Source organism: Quercus lobata, chromosome 4 (assembly GCF_001633185.2).
Source record: "Quercus lobata isolate SW786 chromosome 4, ValleyOak3.0 Primary Assembly, whole genome shotgun sequence".
Lineage (NCBI taxonomy): Eukaryota > Viridiplantae > Streptophyta > Magnoliopsida > Fagales > Fagaceae > Quercus > Quercus lobata.
In genome coordinates, this window is record NC_044907.1 from 41,700,228 (window position 1) to 41,721,596 (window position 21,369).

General features: G+C 33.3%; 1 protein-coding gene across 1 annotated transcript; it reads left to right on the top strand.

Annotated features, from left to right (window-relative positions):
* Positions 1-7,112: 7,112 nt before the first annotated feature.
* Positions 7,113-19,953, top strand: LOC115987840 (probable LRR receptor-like serine/threonine-protein kinase At1g06840). The gene is made up of 20 exons (XM_031111446.1): positions 7,113-7,258; positions 10,130-10,280; positions 10,671-10,742; positions 10,917-10,988; positions 11,260-11,403; positions 11,484-11,555; positions 11,649-11,720; positions 11,939-12,013; positions 14,036-14,104; positions 14,275-14,343; positions 14,514-14,585; positions 14,946-15,032; positions 15,290-15,358; positions 15,572-16,056; positions 16,702-16,860; positions 17,333-17,616; positions 18,139-18,190; positions 18,301-18,551; positions 18,956-19,090; positions 19,467-19,953. Exons 1-20 carry the CDS (start codon positions 7,150-7,152, stop codon positions 19,809-19,811), a joined length of 2,844 nt encoding a protein of 947 aa, XP_030967306.1. The 5' UTR covers positions 7,113-7,149; the 3' UTR covers positions 19,812-19,953.
* Positions 19,954-21,369: the final 1,416 nt, after the last annotated feature.

Here is a 21,369-nt window from a genome sequence, read left to right on the forward strand (position 1 = left end):
TTGTAAGTCATCAATATTTCACATTAAAAAAATACTTTTATATTGTGAGCCATCATAATATATATATATATATATATATCAATACCATCATATAAACAATTACCTAGGCTTTTCTCGTGACCAACGTTTATGCCCTATTGACAGGGTTGTATTGTCTCCTTTTTGAGAATGGAACCTCATTTTCATCCCTTTTCTTAAGGATGGCTCCTTTGGAACCTAAAGGAGCACTCCCTTACTACGGAGCTTTCTTTTTGTATCCTCAACAGTATACTCCCTTACTAAGGAGCTATCAAATGTGTATTGTCCCCTTTTCTAGTACCGTCCCTTGTTAAAGACTAGCTCTAGTATGATTGTCCCTTGTTAAGGACTAAATACAATACTAAGCTTTTAATCACGACTTGGCATAGGTTTTCAAAACATATTCAAGATGCTCACTAAAATAATCCATTCAAGATGCTCACAAAAATAATCCATTAATAATTCTAAAAAATATAAGGATATATTCACACATACAAGTTTAAATAAATTTAGGTTGTCCCACAAGTTTTTCATAAAACTAATAGTCAATGTGCACATCAAACATTTATAAAATATCAATTTATATATAGAATATCAACATATTTCTTTGATATAAAAATAGTTTAATAATCAACATTGTTTTGGGAAAACCCTCAAAATTAGTAAATACCACTTACCTCTTAGTTGCAAAAATAAAAGAAATCAACCTCCCTTGAATCACAACAATTCAGTAGAATTAGAACCTAGCAACACCAAAAATAGGTTCATCAATACACAATTTCCCACTTAAAAAAAAAAAAGTCTATTTTCAGACTTAAACGGTTTTATCCTAGACAATATTGATATATTCAAAATTCTCCATTTATTCACCTAACTATCCAATTCACTTTCAGCTTTGATCATATTTTTGGACTTAAAGATATTGCTACCTAATCAGATTTTTCCATTACATTATTATAGGTATTCATGAAACTTCATTAGGGCCGAATAATGAACATGTGATCAACCTGAATGTAACAGCCATATTATTTATTCATATCCATTCACTCTAACATTACATTTATCCAATCTAATATTGGAAGCCACGTATAGTATAGCCTTAATTTATCAATCTAGTTGCTTAGCATTCCCTCTTGATGACGTTAGATATCTATTGACTCTAATATTATATATATATATATATATATATATTCAACTTAACATTGAAAGCTACATGATAGCTTTAATCTATTAATCTAGTTGCTTAGTATGCCCTCTTGGTGCCATTGGATTAGGATTTTGACAATAACAAAAGTGTGATGCATGTCAGTTGACGGTAAGCAAGTGAGACTATAAACAATTAAATATAAACCATAAAAAGCAACCTTTTCCCTCTCACATGATGACAACTTGAATTGATAAGTCCAAGCCTATTACAAATTCAAAGCCTGTGGCCCTTTCGTGACATATTGATCATTTCTTATCTAATATAATACAATTATAGGAGCCCTTTTATATTAGTATAATGATAGTCTAGGTTCATGACAAGGGCTAGCCATTGACTATTCAAACTTCTTAAATTTAGAGCAAGACAAACCATACCTGAACTACATGTGCATAGCCGTAGAGAAGAAAAGAAACAGTTTAATAGTGTATTGCGGCTGAAAACAAAAAGGAACTTTCTTATGTACATACATGTGTAACTTAAAAGGTAAAAGGTTAGGGTTATCAAGACCCATATTTTTACTTATGCCACCTCACTTGGGCTTCATATCCCATAGCATTTATCTTATTTTTTATATCTTAGACCCAAATCAATTTAATCTATTTAATTGTAGGCATCTTTTATAATTTACGTATAATAATTTAAAGAAAATGCTAACGAGTGTCCTTAGGGCATTGGTTAATAATCCATTTAAAGAAAATTTTTATGGGAAATGAAAAAAAAGGTAATTAATATTTCGACAACTTTTTTCATTTTCCATAAAAGTGGTATCAAAACTTTTCTAAAATGAATTATTAAAGAGTACCCTAAGGGCACTCGTTAGCATGATCCATAATTTAATTAATATCAAAATTATGGGGTGTTACATTAATAATGAGATTATCATACAACGATTTCAAAATATGAAAACTCGTAGAAGATAATTGTAAACTTTATGTATTTGCATGTATTTTGATTTGTTATTGTCAATATATGAATTTCTCAAATTGTATAATTTATGCTTTTTAAAGAATACTTTTGAAAAAATTTATGGAGCTGCCTTTGCCTCCATTGGTAACAAATTCTTAAAGCTAGTTATGGTGACCTGGTCAGAAACATGTGCCACCTTCCACAACCGCGTGGTCCCCATTTTCAAACTTCGTTTTCTGCGTTTAAATACTCATCTGTCATTACATATCTGCTTACATCATTCTAGTAAGTATTTCTTTATTTTTTGTGATAACCTTTACAAATATGTACAATTTAATTATTGTTCATCAAAAAAAAAAAAAAAATGTACAATTTAATTATTAATGGCAATTTGGCTGCTTTGTCTCTTCTCAAGCTGTAATATGGGAGTAGAACCTTGAGTGATTCTCTTATTTTATATTCTTCTTGGAGCCTTGTAGGTTTATTTTTGCTGTACTTAACTTTGAGTTCTTTGATTGTTCATTTATTTAATTACCACAGTTAAAAAAAGTTATTTTTAGATAAATTGAATTGCTTTAGAATTTGATTGTGTTTGTTTGAGTTCTGATGTAGTTTGTTTCTTGTTATAAGGTGGAGTACTGGGATTCAACCACAAATTCCAGTCTTGGGTACTAAGAGAAAGTTGAGAGTTCTAGCTCTCTTTGTGATAGTGGGATGTATCTGTTAAAAGCTTGTACGTATGGATTACTTATTGTTGCATGGTTGTCTTGTTCCTCACTACTTATTGATCGGAGCTTAGGATACTCGGATTACCAACCCGGATGAAGGTGATTTTGCTTAGCTTAATTTGCTGTTCTATTAATTGCAATTTATGATTCATAAGGTTTTTTGCAATTAAGGCTGTGTTTGTTTTGGCTTCAAATCACTTCCGAAAATGTTTTTCCGTAAATGCGGGTGTTTGGTTGTTCATGGAAAATAAATTTTCTGGAAAATATTTTCAGTTGACCGTGTGTTTTAGTTGGTTTGATTTGGAAACTGGTTTCAATCAAAATTTTCACTTCAAACCATTTCCGGACTCACGCGCAAAGAGAGAGAGAGAGAGAGAGAGAGAGAGAGAGAGAGACTTCGACTTCAACTTCGCTGATCTACGAACCGATCACGCCTTTGACTTCGCTGATCTACGAACCCACGAACCGATCTTCGACCCAGAGCCTTCAACCCACAAGCCTTCGATTTCGCTGGCGACCTAGAGCCTTCGACCCACGAACTGATCTTCAACTCAGAGCCTTCGACCCATGAGCCTTCGACTTCGTCGGCGACCCAGAGCTTTCGCACCATGAGTCGATCTTTGACCTAGAGCCTTCGACCCATCGATCTATGAACCCACGAACCGATCTTCAACCCAGAGCCTTCGACTTCGCCGGCGACTGAGAGCCTTCGCGCCACCAACCCACGAACCGATCTCTCCCTCTTTGTGATTTTGATTTTTTGTGTGATTTTGATGGACTCACAAACCAATCTATGTTTCTGTGTGATTTTGATTTTTTACTTTCTCTCTTTGATCTCTGATTTTGTTGTTGTTGTTGTGGTGGTGTGGATGGTGGTGTTTTGGTGGTTTTCATGTTGTGTGGTGGTGGGTTTTGTGTGGGTGGTGGTGGAAAATAGCATTTTCAAAATGTTACCAAACACATGAAAATATTTTTTAGAACAATTTTCATAATGCAACCAAACACTTGAAAATATTTTCCTTTCCCGAAAATAGCATTTCCAGAAAATATTTTACATGAACCAAACATAGCCTAAGTTTTCACAATGGTCATGGGCACATGTTTTCTGAAAATTTACCCATGAACTCTCTAACAAGTGATTTCATTCAGGAAAATGCTAAATATTGTGACACATCGGTTTGTAAGGCTTATGTAATAAAATTTACAGTATACCTAGCATTGCTATTTTATTTACCATGGTTTTTAGACCCAGATCGGATTGTACAGTTCGACCAGGAACCTTTCACTAACACGATTCTTTAAACCACCAGAAACACTCTATGCACAAAAAGCACGAAACCGTTTGAAACTCAGTTGAACTACCCGAATTTTAAAACCATGAACGCAGTTCATATCAACGCTTTTAAAAAAATTAAAAAATAAAATAAAATATTTTTAAGAAGCTAACAGCACGTTATCACGATGGTTGAAGCCTCAACCACTATGAGATGCTGTCAAACATTGAAAATATTGAGATCCCATCATCTCTATCTCGCTAGTTCTGTCTCTCGTTTGTTATTTGTCCATAACTTTTCTTCTTAATCTTCTTCTCTTTCTCTCTCTGTCTTGTTTTCCTACCTCTACTTCGTCTAGATGTTGCGTAAACTGGTTTAAGAAAACTAAAGAAAGGTAAAAAAAAGAAAAGGTATGAGCTGGGAAGTTGGAGTGATGGAAGAAACGAAGGTTAAGAAGACGAAAGAAGGAAAAAATATGTAGAAGTAAAAGGTTGACTTGGTATAGAGATTTTTTTAAAAGGTGTGGTGTAGAATAAACTTTGGGAAATGGAAGCCTGGGGGAAATTTTTTTTAAAAAAAAAGAAAAAGAAAAAAGAATTTAAAGTTGATGTTCTGATGAGACCAAACGTGATGTGTTGTTGGTATTGGAGTGGCCGGTGAATGGAGGGAATAAAAAGAAAAAAGATTTTAAATTTGTATTGGGTTAGAAAGAGAAAGGTTATGTCTACAATATTTTTATAATAAATTTTAAGTGGTGGATTGCTACTAGTTGTCATTGTTGGAACAAAAAAGTAATCTTAATGATAGGTTCAAATTTGAATTAACTTATAATTTGTTGTTAAAATAATGTAGACGTAGATATTCTAGATTAGAAATTAATGCAATGATATTTTTATTTAATATGTTTATAATATTTATACAATAAATTATTGTATTGGATTAATAATTAAAGTAATGTTAATTCTATAATAAATTCACCATAAATCTTAGGTTGAAAAATGTTTATTTTCAAAATAAATTATATATATTTTTTGAACTATTTTAGTTAAATTTTCATTTTTTACTAATTTAATATATTTATTTGTATTTTAAATAATTATTAAATAAATTATGACATTATCATAGTTCGACCCCGATTCGACCTCGGTCAGACCTTAAAAATCTTGAACCTCTCTCTTATATGGTTCTTTGAATGGTCCGGGTTTCAAAATCATGTTATTTACAGGAACTTCACATATCAAATACTCACTTCCCCTAAGTCATTACTGATTATTGTTGCAAATAGTTGAGCTGTAGTTGTTATTTGATTGTATATGCTCAAAACGTGGGGCTGCTAATTACAAAGTTGATGTACAATGGTTAAACAACTTTGCCTTTTCCTTTCATATGGAAACCTTGCTACTAGAATTAGAGAAACACATGGATCAGCGAAGCTAGTGAATTTTGTAAATGTACACGTTGATGAAATGATGATTAACATTTGAATTCATTTGCAGTGAAGGCATTGCAGGCCATCAAGAGCAGATTGATAGATCCCAATAGGAATCTGAATAACTGGGATCGAGGAGATCCATGTACATCAAAATGGACAGGGATTGTGTGCTACAATACTACATTAGATGATGGATATCTACATGTAGATGAATTGTATGATTTTAACCTTTGCTATTTTATTTCTATCAGGGAGCAATATTGAAAAAGTCGATAAGTTGGGATATTTATAAGGGTGAGATGTTGGAAAACTTGTTGGCAAATTCAAAATCAAACTTTAAATTAGATTAAGCTAAGTTATTACATGCTCATTACTTCAAGCTACGTGTTTTTGACTAGAAGATAGCTATTTCAAGGATAATATTGGCTAGAGCGACTTCTTCCTATGACAGCCCAGTAGAGGCTTCATTAATTCGAGGGTTTCATGGTATTTTGCGATAATAGGACTGGCTTCTCACGCAGTATTTTAATAAAGCCGTCATGACTCATGATAGCTTTCTTGGAGAAACGGATCACTTGCATAGGCATGATAACATTGATAATAAGATTATTATACAATGATTTCAAAATATGAAAACTTACAAAAAGCAATTGAAAACTTTATGTATTTGCATATGTTTTGATTATTATTATTGTTAATATATGAATTTCTCTTTTTATTAAATGATGTAATTTATACTTTTTAAAAGACATCCTGAAAAACATTCCTGAAGACACCATCATTAGTAACGAATTCTTAAAGTTAGTTACGGTGACCTGGTCAGAAACATGTGCCACCTTCCACAATCGCGTGGTCCCCATTTTCAAACTTCGTTTTCTTCGTTCAAATACTCAATATCTGCTTACATCATTCTAGTAAGTATTTCTTCGTGATAACGTTTATAAATATGTACAATTTAATTATTAATGGCAATTTGGCTGCTTAATCGCGTGGTCCCCATTTTCAAACTTCGTTTTCTTCGTTCAAATGCTCAATATCTGCTTACATCATTCTAGTAAGTATTTCTTCGTTTTTTGTGATAACCTTTATAAATATGTACAATTTAATTATTAATGGCAATTTGGCTGCTTAATCGCGTGGTCCCCATTTTCAAACTTCGTTTTCTTCGTTCAAATACTCAATATCTGCTTACATCATTCTAGTAAGTATTTCTTCGTTTTTTAACCTTTATAAATATGTACAATTTAATTATTAATGGCAATTTAGCTGCTTTGTTTCTTCTCAAGCTTTAACATGGGAGTAGAGCCCTGAGTGATTCTCTTATTTTATATTCTTCTCGGAGCCTTGTAGGTTTAGTTTTGCTGTACTTAACTTTGAGTTCTTTGATTGTTCATTTATTTAATTACCTCAGTTAAAAAAGTTATTTTTAGATAAATTGAATTGCTTTAGAATTTGATTGTGTTTGTTTGAGTTTTGACGTAGTTTGTTTCTTGTTATAAGGTGGAGTACTGGGATTCTACCACAAATTCCAGTCTTGGGTACTAAGAGAAAGTTGAGAGTTCTAGCTCTCTGTGTGTTATTGGGATGTATCTGTTAAAAGCTTGGACGTATGGATTACTTATTGTTGCATGGTTGTGTTGTTCCTCACTACTTATCGGAGCTCAGGATACTCGAATTACCAACCCGGATGAAGGTGATTTTGCTTAGTTTAATTTGCTGTTCTGTTAATTGCAATTTATGATTCATAAGCTTTTTTGCAATTAAGTTTTCACACTGGTCATGTGTAATGCCCCAAAATCATAAGCAATAAAAGTCTATTTAACCTAAATAATCCATAAAAATATTAAATAAAAGAAACTAGCAACCTTAAATCTCATCACAAATGTCAGAGCTCTAATTCACCAAAGACAAACATCCTCAAAATAATTCTCCAATACAATGTTTAATGCCATAATAATAATAATAAAATCCTTAGTTCCACAAAATAGTTCGTAACTGCTGTCTCCCAAGAATCTCTACTCCAATAATCCCTCTAATGTATCTGTAATGGGAAATAAAGGGAGGGGGGAGGGGGGGAGGGAGATAACTCAATAAGTAGAATTCACTAACATTGGGGTGTGGGAACAAACCTTTCAAATAAATAATTCTTACAACAATTTCATAATTTGTAACTCATCAATATTTATCATCAAATACTTCATATATATATATATATATATATATCAATACCATTATATAAACAAATTCCTAGGCTTTTCTTATGGTCAATGTTTAGGCCCCGTTGACAGGGTTGTGATGTCCCCTTTTTAGGATTTGAACCTTCTTTACATCCCTTTTCTTAAGGATGGCTCCTTTGGAACCTAAAGGTGCACTCCCTTGTTAAGGAGCTTTCTTTTTGGATCCTTAATAGTATACTCCCTTGTTAAGGAGCTATCAAATGTGCACTGTCCCCTTTACTAGGACTGTCTCTTGCTAAGGAATAGTTGCAGTATGATTGTCCCTTGCTAAGGACTAAATATAATACTGAGCTTTTAATCATGACTTGCCATTGGTTTTCAAAACATATTCAATATGCTCACAAAAATAATCCATTCATAATTCTAAAAAATATAAAGATATATACACACGTACAAGTTTAACTAAATTTAGGTTGTCCCACCAGTTTTTCATAAAACAATAGTAAATGAGCATATCAACTATTTATAAAATATCAATTTATATATCGAATATCAACATATTTCTTTGATATAAAATAGTTTAATAATCGACATTGTTTTGGGAAAACCCTCAAAATTAGTAAACACCACTTAACTCTTAGTTACAAAAACAAAGGAAATCAACATCCCTTGAATCACAACAATTTAGTAGAATTAGAACCTAGCAACACCAAAAATAGGTTCATCAATACATAATTTCCCACTAAAACAAAAAAAAAAAAAAAAAAAAAAAATCTATTTTCACACTTAAACGGTTTTATCCTAGACAATATTGATATATACAAAAGTCTCCATTTATTCACCTAACTATCCAATTCACTTTCAACTTTGATTAGATTTTGGACTTAAAGATATTGTTGCCTAATTAGATTTTTCCATTAACATCATCATAGGTATTCATGAAACTTCAATAGGGCCAAATAATAAATATCTAACCAACCTGAATGTAACAACCATATTATTTATTCAGATCCATTCACTCTAACATTACATCTATCCAATCTAATATTGGAAGCCACGTATTGCCTTAATTTGTTGCTTAGCATTCCCTTTTGATGCTGCTGGATGTCTATTCACTCTAATATATATATATATATATATATATATATATATTCAACCTAACATTGGTAGCCACATGATATATAATCTATCTGATCAACCTAATATTTATATCTATTAAACAAAAGTAGAAGCCACATATTATAGTATTCTTAATTTATCAATCCGGTTGCCTATATTTTTCCCTTGATGCCTCTGGACTAGTACTTGGACCATAACAAAAGTGTGATGGTTTGACAGTCAACAATTGAGGCTATATGTGATTACATATTAACTACAAGCACCCTTTGCCCATTAAAATAAACATAGTTTTAGATCCAAGATGGCCATATACAGATATACATATAAAACCACAGAGCAACCTTTTCCCTTTCATATGATAAAGTCCAAGCCTATTACTCTATTAGGAACAATTTCAAAACTTGTGGCCCTTTCCTAACATATTGACTATTCCTTATCTAATATAATACAATTATAGGAGCCCTTTCCTATTAGTATAATGATAGTCTAAGTTCATGACAATTGCTAGCTATTGACTATTCAAACTTTTTAAATTTAGATCAAGACAAACCATACCTGAATTACTTGTGCATAGTTGTAGAGAAGAAAAGAAATAGCTCACTCATGTGTTGCGGCTAAAAACAAAATGAACTTTCTTATGTACATAGACGTGTAATTTAAAAGGTAAAAGGCTAGGGTTATCAAGGCTCATATATTTACTTATGTCACCTCACTTGAGCTTCATATCCCATAGTATTTATCTTATTTTTAATATCTTAGGCCCAAATCAATTTAATCCATTTAATTGTAAGCCTCCTTTATAATTTATGTACGGTAATTAAATTGGTATCGAAATTATAGGGTGTTACATCATGGGCACATGTTTTCTGAAAATTTACCTGTGAACTCTCTAACAAGTGATTTCATTTAGGAAAATGCTAAAGATTGTGACACATCGGTTTGTAAGGCTTTTGTAATAAAATTTATAATATACCTAGCATCGCTACTTTATTTACAGGAACTTCACATATCAAATACTCACTTCCCTTAAGTCATAACTGATTATTGTTGCAAATAGTTGAGCTGTAGTTGTTATTTGATTGTATATGCTCAAAACATGGGGCTGCTAATTACAAAGTTGATGTACAATGGTTAAACAACTTTGCCTTTTCCTTTCATGTGGAAACCTTGATACTAGAATTAGAGAAACACATAGATCAGCGAAGCTAGTGAATTTCCTAAATGTTCAAGTTGATGAAATGATGATTAACATTTGTATTCATTTGCAGTGAAGGCATTGCAGGCCATCAAGAGCAGATTGATAGATCCCAATGGGAATCTGCGTAACTGGGATCGAGGAGATCCATGTACAACAAAATGGACAGGGATTGTGTGCTACAATACTACATTAGAAGATGGATATCTACATGTAGATCAATTGTATGATTTTAACCTTTGCTATTTTATTTCTATCAGGGAGCAATATTGATTCGAATAATGTTGCATATTCTTCCACTTAGAACACTTTTCTTTCTTTATTTCTTTTGTCCCCCTTGCATGATGAGATATTTCGTATTCCACTTTTATCTCTAGTGATATTAGATGATGAAGGGAATGAAATTCCTTGGTTCTTTAGTTCATTTAAGATTCAAAAAAATTATTGGGACATGATCTAATAGCCCCATGTTTCCCAATTTTTCTAGAAAATATGGTTCAGATATAAGACTATGAAAGCTTTGATACAACTTTTCTATTTACTGCATGTAGGAATTTCTGTTGAAGACCTAATGTGGTGCTTTAATAATTCCTTTTCGGGCTGCCTTTCTGCAGGTCACTATTAAATATGAATTTGTCAGGAAGTTTAGCACCAGAGCTTGGCCAATTATCGAATTTGACTAGATTGTATGGAAAAGCATATCTAAAAGATACTTTTCTGTGCTTTGATACTTTTTGTTATTCAAAGTTTTTGGTTATCTCTTTCACTTCATGTTCTGGATCATTGTTATTCTCACCCCCATTGTAGCATTTGATGTACTTATCCTACTGATATATTTTTCTCTGTCTACTCTGTTGAAGGGATTTTATGTGGAACAACATAAGTGGGAGTATACCAAAGGAGATAGGCAATATTACGTCCTTGTTTCTCTTGTAAGTTGAGCAGCTTCTTTGTTGGATAGGTTAGACACCCAATATTGCAGTCACAGGATTACATGCTTAGACAATTAAGAAATGCAGATATGTTACTAGTTTGTGCATTTCAAAGCCTTTGAATTTTGAATAATATAGGAAATAATCCTTGTATCTGAGCGAATTTACTTTATATGTCAGCAGTTTTCTGAATACATGATATTTTAATATTGCAAATCTGCAGTACGTTGCTTTGTCTCTAATTCTATTTTCAATATTTTGTATGTTCCAGGCTTCTGAATGGAAACCAATTAACAGGTCCCTTGCCTAAAGAGCTCGGTTATCTTCCAAACTTGAATATACTACAAATTGACGAAAACCGTATATCAGGACGACTACCTAAATCATTTGCATTCTTGAACAAAACAAAGCACTTGTGAGTGTGTTTTTGATGCTATAGTGTCTAAAATTAGTTCTACAATGATTAACACTTATACTTCTCTTTTCTATGAGCAGTCACTTGAACAACAATTCGATCAGTGGGCAAATCCCGCCTCAGCTATCTAGATTACCAAGTCTTATTCACTTGTAAGTTGATAACTGGTTATCTTGTATATTATTTGCCTCATCTGTCAGAACAATCTATGAGATCAGTGACCATCTTCAACTTTTGACCTGCAGCCTTCTTGATAATAATAACTTATCAGGGTCTCTTCCTCCACAGTTCTCCGAAATGCCAAATTTACTGATACTGTATGGTTTCTTATTTCCTGGAACATAAATATTTTTGTTTTTTATCACTTAAAAATGTCATTACAATTACAATTAAGATTTCTGAATTTATTTTCTTTTTCTTTTTCTTCTCTTCTTGAACAAGGTCATGATTTCTAATTTTCCTTTTTCTATAATCTAATAATACTTAAGCAATCTTTTCTCAATTTTCTTGATGCTTCATTTTCTTTGTTTTGCAGCCAACTTGATAACAATAACTTTGATGGGACTACAATTCCAGCTTCTTATGGCAACATGTCTAAATTGCTGAAGTTGTAAGTGTATATTATTATGTTATTGTCCTGTGTTTTTAACTAGGTTTCAAAAGTAAAGGTGGGTTGAGGTGCTAGCCTTGAGGTGTGTGGCAAAAAGGTTTTGTTTATTATTTTGGCAAAAATGCGAAATTGATTCTTATTTTGACTTAGTTTGGATTTTCTTGGTGTGAAGGGAAAAATATATTCTTTGTAAAAGCAGTAATTTGATTTATTTTATCCACTAAGGAATAGGTATTGAAGCCTTATATAGATAGCACTGTGAAATGTTTGGTGGCTTTGGCCCAAAAGGTCCTCCCCATATGGGGAGAGATTAAGAAGACTAAGAAGAACATGAGTGGGTTTCATTGAATAGTAGCTTGATAGTTCTTTTGGGGTTTAAGGATACCCACCCATGTGACTTCAGAGTTTGACTAATGTGTTACTATAATAACATCATATGGTGTATTGGGATTTTGGTACTAAAAGAGTGTCAAGTTTGGGATTTGTTATTGAGAGTTTCTTTTGGGTGTATTGGGATATGAGTTAGTTTGTGTTTGTTAAGTCAGTGAATATTGTTTGTAAGAGTTAGTGATTTTGGTTTGTGGTTTGTGGTTGTAGTTCATATTGTTTATAGAGGATTTTAGTTGCCTTACCTGTGGATCTGGGCAAAAAGTTGTTCAAACCACGTTAAACATTGTTGTCTTGTATTGATATTTTATTTCTAGTTTGTGTAAATGCACACTGAAATTTTGACAAGTTGTTATCAAAGCTAGGTTGATCCTAGTGTGGTTCAAGAAAAGATTTTTTGTACAAGTTTGTGATTGGTTTGATATAGGTGCTCACAAGTGTGGCTTTATACATGGAAATGATGATCAACTTATTTGAGGAAAAACTTTTTAGACTATGATGGAATTATAACAGAAAGAATGAAGATTACTTGATGGATTTGGGTCCGTGTGGAGATTTGAAGAAAATTTTCTCCCATTTTGACTTGGTTTTAGTTTTCTTGGTGTGGGAGGAAAATTTATTCCTTATAAAAGATGTAATTTGATACTTCTTTTCCACCAAGGAATATATACTGGCACCCTATATATGGAAGACAGGATTGTAAATGGTTTTGTGGTTTTCTCCCAATAAATCCTACCATATGGAGGAGAGAAGGGAAGACTATTAGAAGAACATAAGTAGGTTTATTTGAAGAGTAGTTTAAAAGGGACTTGCATGTGAGACTTGAAAGTTTGTTTATTGTGTTACTTTGAGAGTATCATTGGGTGTAATGGGTTTTTGGATAGTGAAAAGGTCAAGTTTGTGAGTTGATATTCAGAGTTTGTTTTGGTGTATTAGGGTCAGGATTTGTTTGCATTTGTGAGAAGTTTTGAGTGTGTTGGTATTTGTGAAGGTTGTGAGTATTGTTGTGAGAGTGTGAGTCTAGTTTCTAAGCATTAGTTATGTGTTGTAATCCATATTCTTGATAGTGAATTTTTGCTGTTGTTTGTCCAGGGATGTAGAAATTGAGTTTGCCAAACCTTGTTAAATATTGATGTCTTGTTGTGATGTTTATTATTTCTAGTGTGTGGATGTTTATATTTTTTTATTTTTAAATTTTCTTCGGCAAGCACCAAATACCAACAAACCGAAAAACTAGCAAAACATAAAAAAATATAAAATTGATAGAATGGTATACATTTTGTTGGAAATATATAAATTATTCAAACATTGATTGAAAAGAAATTAAATGGGAATGTTACATAACTTAGATTGTGGTGTTTGTTAAGCCAACTAAGCAGGCATATTTTTTTTTTTCTTTGAAACTTCTAGGCCACTAGTACATTGAACAAGTCATGATTGCTTTAATTAATGATTAATCCTTTGAAGCTTTATGCAATGTTCCATACCAATTTATGTAATCAGATATAAAAAATGTTTCATGTTATTTGGTGCTTTATATGCTTGCAAGATGGCAATCAAGGAGTATGCATATCCGTGTCACATGATATTTCTTGGCAAGATTGATAATATTTGTGTTTTGGTTGGATTTTCCAGGAGTCTTAGGAACTGCAGTTTGCAAGGACCAATTCCTGATTTGAGCCGAATACAAAAGCTTGGTTATATGTTAGTTGTTTTATTCTATTTTCCTTTTTTAATCTATTTGACGCTGATTATGAATGAGCTTTTGAGTCAGAAAGATAAATGCACCAAGCTGAATAAAATTTTCTCTTTACTTTATCAAAGATCAATTTGCTAGCTAATTATACTTTAATTTTAATTTACATAAATTTCAGAGATCTTAGTTCTAATAAGCTAAATGGAACTATACCTCAAAACAGACTTTCTGCGAGTATCACAACTATGTAAGATTCTCCATCTTTTGAATGACATGTCATCTGTTGGTTTTTGTGTTTTGTTTAAAATTATTTACCAAATTTACAGAATATTTGGACACATCTTTTAGTTTTTGAACATAATTTATGCAAGCAATTCCCTTGACTTCTGATATCTATTATTCAAACAATATGCTCAGCGATTTATCTAACAACAATCTTACGGGAACAATTCCGACAAACTTTTCGGGTCTTCCTTTTCTTCAAAAATTGTGAGTAGTCCTCCACTTGCTTTTTTCCTCCTTCCGTACTTTTAGTTGTTAAATTACCGATTGTTCCAAAATTTTAAACTTTTGGCATATCAGAATGGAGAAGACAGGGATCAAACTCATGACCTCCTGTTTTGGTACCATGTTAAATTACTGATTGTCCCAAAAGCTTAAGCTTTTGGAATAATCAGTAATTTAACAAATTCTATTGTTCAATGTTATAGTAAATCATTTCATATCTATCTAAATTTGAATTTGCACTTATCTCAACATTTACTTATAATGTTACCAATTGATATTAGTCAACAAATTAAACTGTTAATTAATAAATTGCTTTATTTGGTAAATTATTCCCCATGGCAGGTCACTTGCAAATAATTCATTGAACGGTTCAGTTCCATCCGCCATTTGGGATAGTAGGACTTTGAATGCAAAGGGAAACCTTACAGTGTAAGATCTGAGTGACAATGTTTCTATTTCCCTTGGTTAAAAGCATAATTTTCTGTTGGGTGTGTGTGTGTGTGCACATTCATGCTCTCAGACATCTTGTGCTAATATTGGTACAAATATAGTTGATTCATTTTCCTGATTACAGCACACTCTTTTGTAAAATTCCAAGTGTAACATCTTGGATTGACTTCAATAAGTTTACAAGCATCTAATACTGGATTTTCTAAGCGATTGCTTATGGCCCTTTGGTATTGCAGGGAGTTGCAGAATAATAATCTTTCAAATATTACTGACAGTACTGTTCTACCTTCGAATGTCACTGTCTGGTTTGCTTCTATACTTGCTCCCCAATTTGCACTTGCTAATTAGCTTCATGTAGAATTTCATGAGTAAAAAAAAGCATCTTAAATTAACGTGATTACTTGTTAAGATGTGCACCTTTTGGTTTTAATAATTAAAAAAAAAAAAAAAATGGAGGTGTAACAGACATACACATTGATACAATTATCATGCCACTTGTTTTGATAATTAATTTTCAGGCTTCAAGGGAATCCCTTATGCAACAGCAATGTAAATCTTCAGTTCTGTCAACCTGAAAATGACACTCAGAGTTTAACAAATTCCACTTCTGTTCCTATCCCTACAGTATGCCCACCATCTTACGAATGTTCCACCACATCTACTCAGAGTTGTTTCTGTGCTGCCCCTCTGATTGTTGAATATCGGTTGAAAAGTCCTGGATTCACAGATTTTCGTCCATACATAGATGACTTTGAAGTGTACATGACAGCAGAATGTCTTAATTTATCTCTTAATCAGCTGGACTTTAAAAATTTATGGGCATGGGAAGTAGGACCTAGACTGAAGATAACCTTGAAGTTTTTTCCTGAGAACACCTCCGTATTCAATAGTAGTGAGGTTCAGCGAATCACGAGCAACTTCACATATTGGAAATTTCCTCTTAATGACGTATTTGGACCTTATGAACTTCTCGGCCTCGATCTCCTGGATGTTTATAAATCTGGTTTGTCTTGAAACCCCTGTTTGAATATGTTTTGCAACAGAGCTTTGTTGAAGTTGGAACTTATGCTTATTTACCAGTTGAAGAATGTACAACTGTCTTCTCTAATGTATTTGACCTACACCTTGAAGTCCTTTATACTAAATAGATAATCTTAGGTTTGTGGCATTATTTTCTGTTAGTGGTTATACCTGTGTTTGAGTCCATACAGAGCTGGCCTATGCTTGTCACTCTAAGCAATTGTGTGTCTGTGGGTGGCACATTTTAGTGGAGGTCAAATTGTTTTTTTTTTTTTTTTTTCTTTTTCTGCCAACCATTTTGAAGATAGGCTTGATCTAGGCAGTTTAGTGCTTTCACCATAGTGATGCTATGTTCAGTGGTATTGTAGATACAGTTGCACTCACAAGTGAATAACTGCAATGTCCTCAGTTCAAGAGGTTTTATATTTTTTTTCTGGGCAATTAAGTTGTGTTCTATATTGGCCAGGAAGGAAGCTTCTAATTCACACCTGATGTTACTTATGTCTTCACCCCAAGCATAGATGAACTGTGTGTCAGGCACATGTTAATTTCATATATTCATATATGAGATGAATATTGTTGGATGGTTTTGAATTTTTTATGCTAATAATTTTCACTAATGTCACAGAGGTTGGCAACTCTCCAAGCTCTGGTATAAGCAAAGGTGCATTGGCTGGCATAGTGGTGGGGACCATTGCAGGTGCAGTTACATTGTTTGTAATTGTTTCTCTTCTGATACTGAGAGTGCACATGAGGAAGCACCATGCAGTTTCAAAACGACGTCACTGTGAGTATCTTATGTTTATGAAGTTAGGATGTTTAGGTATACAATTTTTCACTTTCCCTGTATTTGTTTTAATTAGGCCTGTCAAGCTTGCCAGGCTGACGCTTGTCCAAGCTCAGCATGAGGTACAAAGGCCTCAAACTGGCCTGAAATGGTCAATATTATAGCCCTGTCTCAACTATTGGTATAGGAAAGCCGCAGCCAAGTTCTGGCTGGCCCAAGAATGGAAACATCATTTTGGGATGAAATGTTTTAATGAAAAATACCATTAGACTTGGCGGCATGCTGGCTCGAACCAACTCTAAAATAAATAATAACCACTCAGCCTTTCACTTATAAAGTGAAACATATGCACACACAACATATATGTATACAATAAAGCATTCTGATAGTATGCATAATTGTATTAGTTATTTTAAAACAAATGGGCACAGCATCTTTCATTTTTAACATTTGACTTGTATTTAAGTTACAGCGTCTAGGACCTCCATGAAAATTGATGGTGTGAAGGATTTCACTTATGGAGAAATGGCTCTGGCTACAAACAACTTTAACAGCTCTTCTCAGGTTGGCCAAGGAGGGTATGGGATGGTTTATAAAGGCATTCTAGCTGATGGTACTCTTGTGGCCGTAAAACGTGCCCAAGAGGGATCTTTACAGGGTGAGAGGGAGTTCTTGACAGAGATAGAATTGTTGTCAAGGTTACATCATCGAAACCTTGTGTCTTTGATTGGATTGTGTGATGAAGAAGGTGAACAGGTGCTTATTCTTATCTTGATTGGACATATAGAATTTTTTTTACAAAAGATTTGATTATTCATCATTCTCATAGTGGAATACACGAACACGAGTTGATGATTCCCATCAACTTAGGAAGTTGATACAATTAAATCATAAGGTCATGAAAGCGGTCAAAGAAAAAATAAATAATAATAATAAAAACAATAGAATAAATCAAACTCAATCTAGAGACATTATAGATGAGATGCTGCCAAATTTTTTTTTTTTTTTCATCTTTTTTTTTTTGGTTAATAATGTAGAAGCATATGCAGAGTTCTTTATAAATTAAGGATGACTTGATTAAAAAAAAAAAGTATCAATAACTTATTATCTCCATTCACAATGAACTTTCTATAGTACTATTCTTCATGAGCAGTATGTTTCTTCTGCAAAATTGTTTGGCTTCCACACCAAGGACTGGTATTTTTCATTCTCTGTGGCTGAATTTGTTTAAAAATATTGCCTAGGAAGAGCTTCATGTTAATATTGTTGTGGATGCAGATGTTGGTCTATGAGTTCATGTCAAATGGTACTCTAAGGGATCACCTTTCTGGTACACCATACATACACCCTTTAAGTTTGCTTCTCCTAACAAATTTACTTTTCAAACTCTACATCACATTCAAATGAGCTTATTTGTGGTTCATGCATGCAATGATACAGTTAAGTCTAAAGAACCTCTGAGTTTTGCTACAAGATTGAAAATTGCCCTGGGATCATCTAAGGGCATCCTTTACCTACATACGGAAGTTGATCCCCCAATATTTCACCGAGATATCAAGGCCAACAACATATTATTGGACTCTAAGTATACAGCAAAAGTTGCTGATTTTGGACTTTCTCGACTCGCACCAGTTCCAGATATTGAAGGGGATTTGCCTGCTCATGTATCCACAGTTGTGAAGGGAACACCAGTAAGACACTTATTTATGACATTTTCCTAAATAGAATTATAAACTTCATGAGTCTAGGTTGATGAGTGAATTTTTTCACCTCATTGATTTCATCATCAGTGTTCTCTTTATTGTGGCACCAGTGCCACATGTTAAGTGCCTATAAGTTTTATATGTTTCTTTATTTGACAATCTAGCCTGCGCTTCCAACCCTTCTTGGTAAAACAAAATAAAAATGAAATGATAATAGTGTCTTCCATTTCCATTTTTGTTTAAATTATAAATTTATACAATTTGTTTTTTTTTTTTTAATTAAAATAAATAAGTCAAACTCAAACTAGATGAAATAGACTTAATATTGTGTGGTAGTAGATATAACTGATATCTATTTCTTTATTCTCTCATTCTCTGTATTAAATTTGCAGGGTTACCTAGATCCGGAGTATTTCTTAACTCATAAACTGACAGACAAGAGTGATGTCTATAGCCTTGGTGTTGTATTTCTGGAACTCCTGACGGGGATGCATCCGATCTCACATGGCAAAAACATTGTTAGAGAGGTAAAACATTATAAACTTGTTTGCCTTAGATTCGATAGGAGCCCAATGGTACATTAGGTGATTGGGCATGAAAGAAATTGTTGTTCTCTAATTTATTTTACCCTTGCAGTTTAATCCATAATGAAAATTCTCCTCTAACATATGTCATTTTATACTAGATGTAATAGTCAAGAGTGAGATCTTGAGTTGCAAGTTTCAGTTTTAACTTCAAAAAAACATTGAATTCTTTTTACAATCCTATGCCAAACAGAATTTTATACAGTGAAGATCACTTTGTCATAATGTTGTTATCATATCATCCTCTAGGCAATAGTGGCTTAAATTTGGTGTAATAAAATGAGCACTTGTAGTTTTTGACTGTCTTTATCCATTCCAGGTTAATGTCGCATATCAATCTGGTATGATCTTTTCAATTATTGATGATCGAATGGGATCTTATCCTTCTAAATGTGTGGTGAAATTTTTGACTTTGGCTCTCAAGTGTTGTGAAGATGAGACAGATGCTAGACCTTCAATGGCAGAGGTGGTCCATGAACTTGAAAATATATGGCTTTTGATGCCTGATTCTGACATTAAAACAACGAATCCTATGCTCTCAGGTTCTGAAAAGGCAATGACTTCACCATCATCATCCTCTAATGTGAAGAATCCTTTTGTGTCATCAGATGTATCTGGTAGTGACCTTGTTAGTGGAGTCGTTTCATCCATCATGCCTAGATAGGAAACGTTTGGAAAATTAGTTGTATTTGAACCTAAGGTTGCTAATGTCTTGAAAATTTGAATTGGGAAATGGTCTTTACGTTCATCTCAGTTGTTGATGTTGTGGAAAGTCTCTCTCTTAAATCTTCATTACAATTTGTTTTGGAAAACTAATGTAATCAGAGCAGTAGATGGTTTAAAAATATTGGTAGTGGCAGCACCACATGCAGCTCGGGGTGTTCCTCAGGGTGTTCCCATGAACACCCTAACTTGAAAAAAAAATTATATATAATAATTAAATTTTTTTTATTTGTTTACCCTTAAAAAAAAATAGGAACACCCTCAAATTAAAAAAAAAAAATTGTAATAAAGTAAGTGGCAAGCCCACAGATTCAAAAAAAAAAAAAAAAAAAAATGGATGCAAGTCCAACATCAAGCCCACAGCAAGCCAACAAATTACAGAGGTATCAAACCCATGGATTCTCAAAAAAAAAAAAAAAAAAAAAAAAAAAAAACCAATACAGAGCAAATCACTAAATCAAAAACCTCAAATCACTAAAGCAAACCTAAAGACAAAAACATCAACAAAGCGACGCCTTACGCCTTAGGCTTAAGCCAACAAATGGAGATCGGTCACGTCGCTCACTCGACTTTGAAGATCGGTCACGTCATCGAAGATCGGTCCAATCCAAAGCACATCGTTGCATCAGAGATTGATCACGTCACTCGCTCGTCGTTGTCACTCGCTCGTCGATCGGAGATTGTTCATCACTCGCCCCTCATCGGAGATTGCTCATCGCTCGCCCCTCATCGGAGATCACTCATCGCTGGCCCCTCATCTAAGATCACTCATCACTACCTCGGCATCAGCCTTCAAGCCTCCTTACTTTGGTGCTCCCTTAAGATATTTCATTTTACTAACTTGTCTCTCTTTTTCTCTCTAACTCTCTCTAAGTCTCTCACTCTCTCTCTCTTTATCTGAAATCACTGAAATGACATGAATGAGACTCTCTCTCTCTCTCTCTCTCTCTCATAAAGACTAACTTTATCTGATTCTTTTGAACTGTGATTGGTTAAAGCTTTAACTTTATTAATATTTTGCCTAATTTTTAACTTTTTGGCTTTATCTTATCCATTGGTGTTGGTGTGTGTTGGTGTTGGTGGGATATTAATTATTTTTTAGTGGAATGTGTATTGTGATTTGTGATTGTGAAATTTTTAATTGGTAACTGGCTCTTGTGATTGGAACATCAAGCATGAGGCTTATCTGTTGGGTGGGGTAAGAGGTGGATGGGCACACGGGGTCGGGTAAACAATAATTAAAGCAGTGTAATGTGCACATGGGATGTGTAAATTGTAATGTGCACATGGCTAGCTCTTTTAGTGTAATGTGCACATGGGATGTGTGCTAGTGCAACTAATAAACAATAATTTAATTAACACTTGTTTTGAAAGAGAATAAGTTAGCATTTTAATTTTGAAATGGTCTACTAATATGCAAGGTGATATTAGTGGTTTCAAAACTTTAATTATGAAAGAGAATAAATTAGCATTTTATGTCCATTGTTTTGCTCATCAGC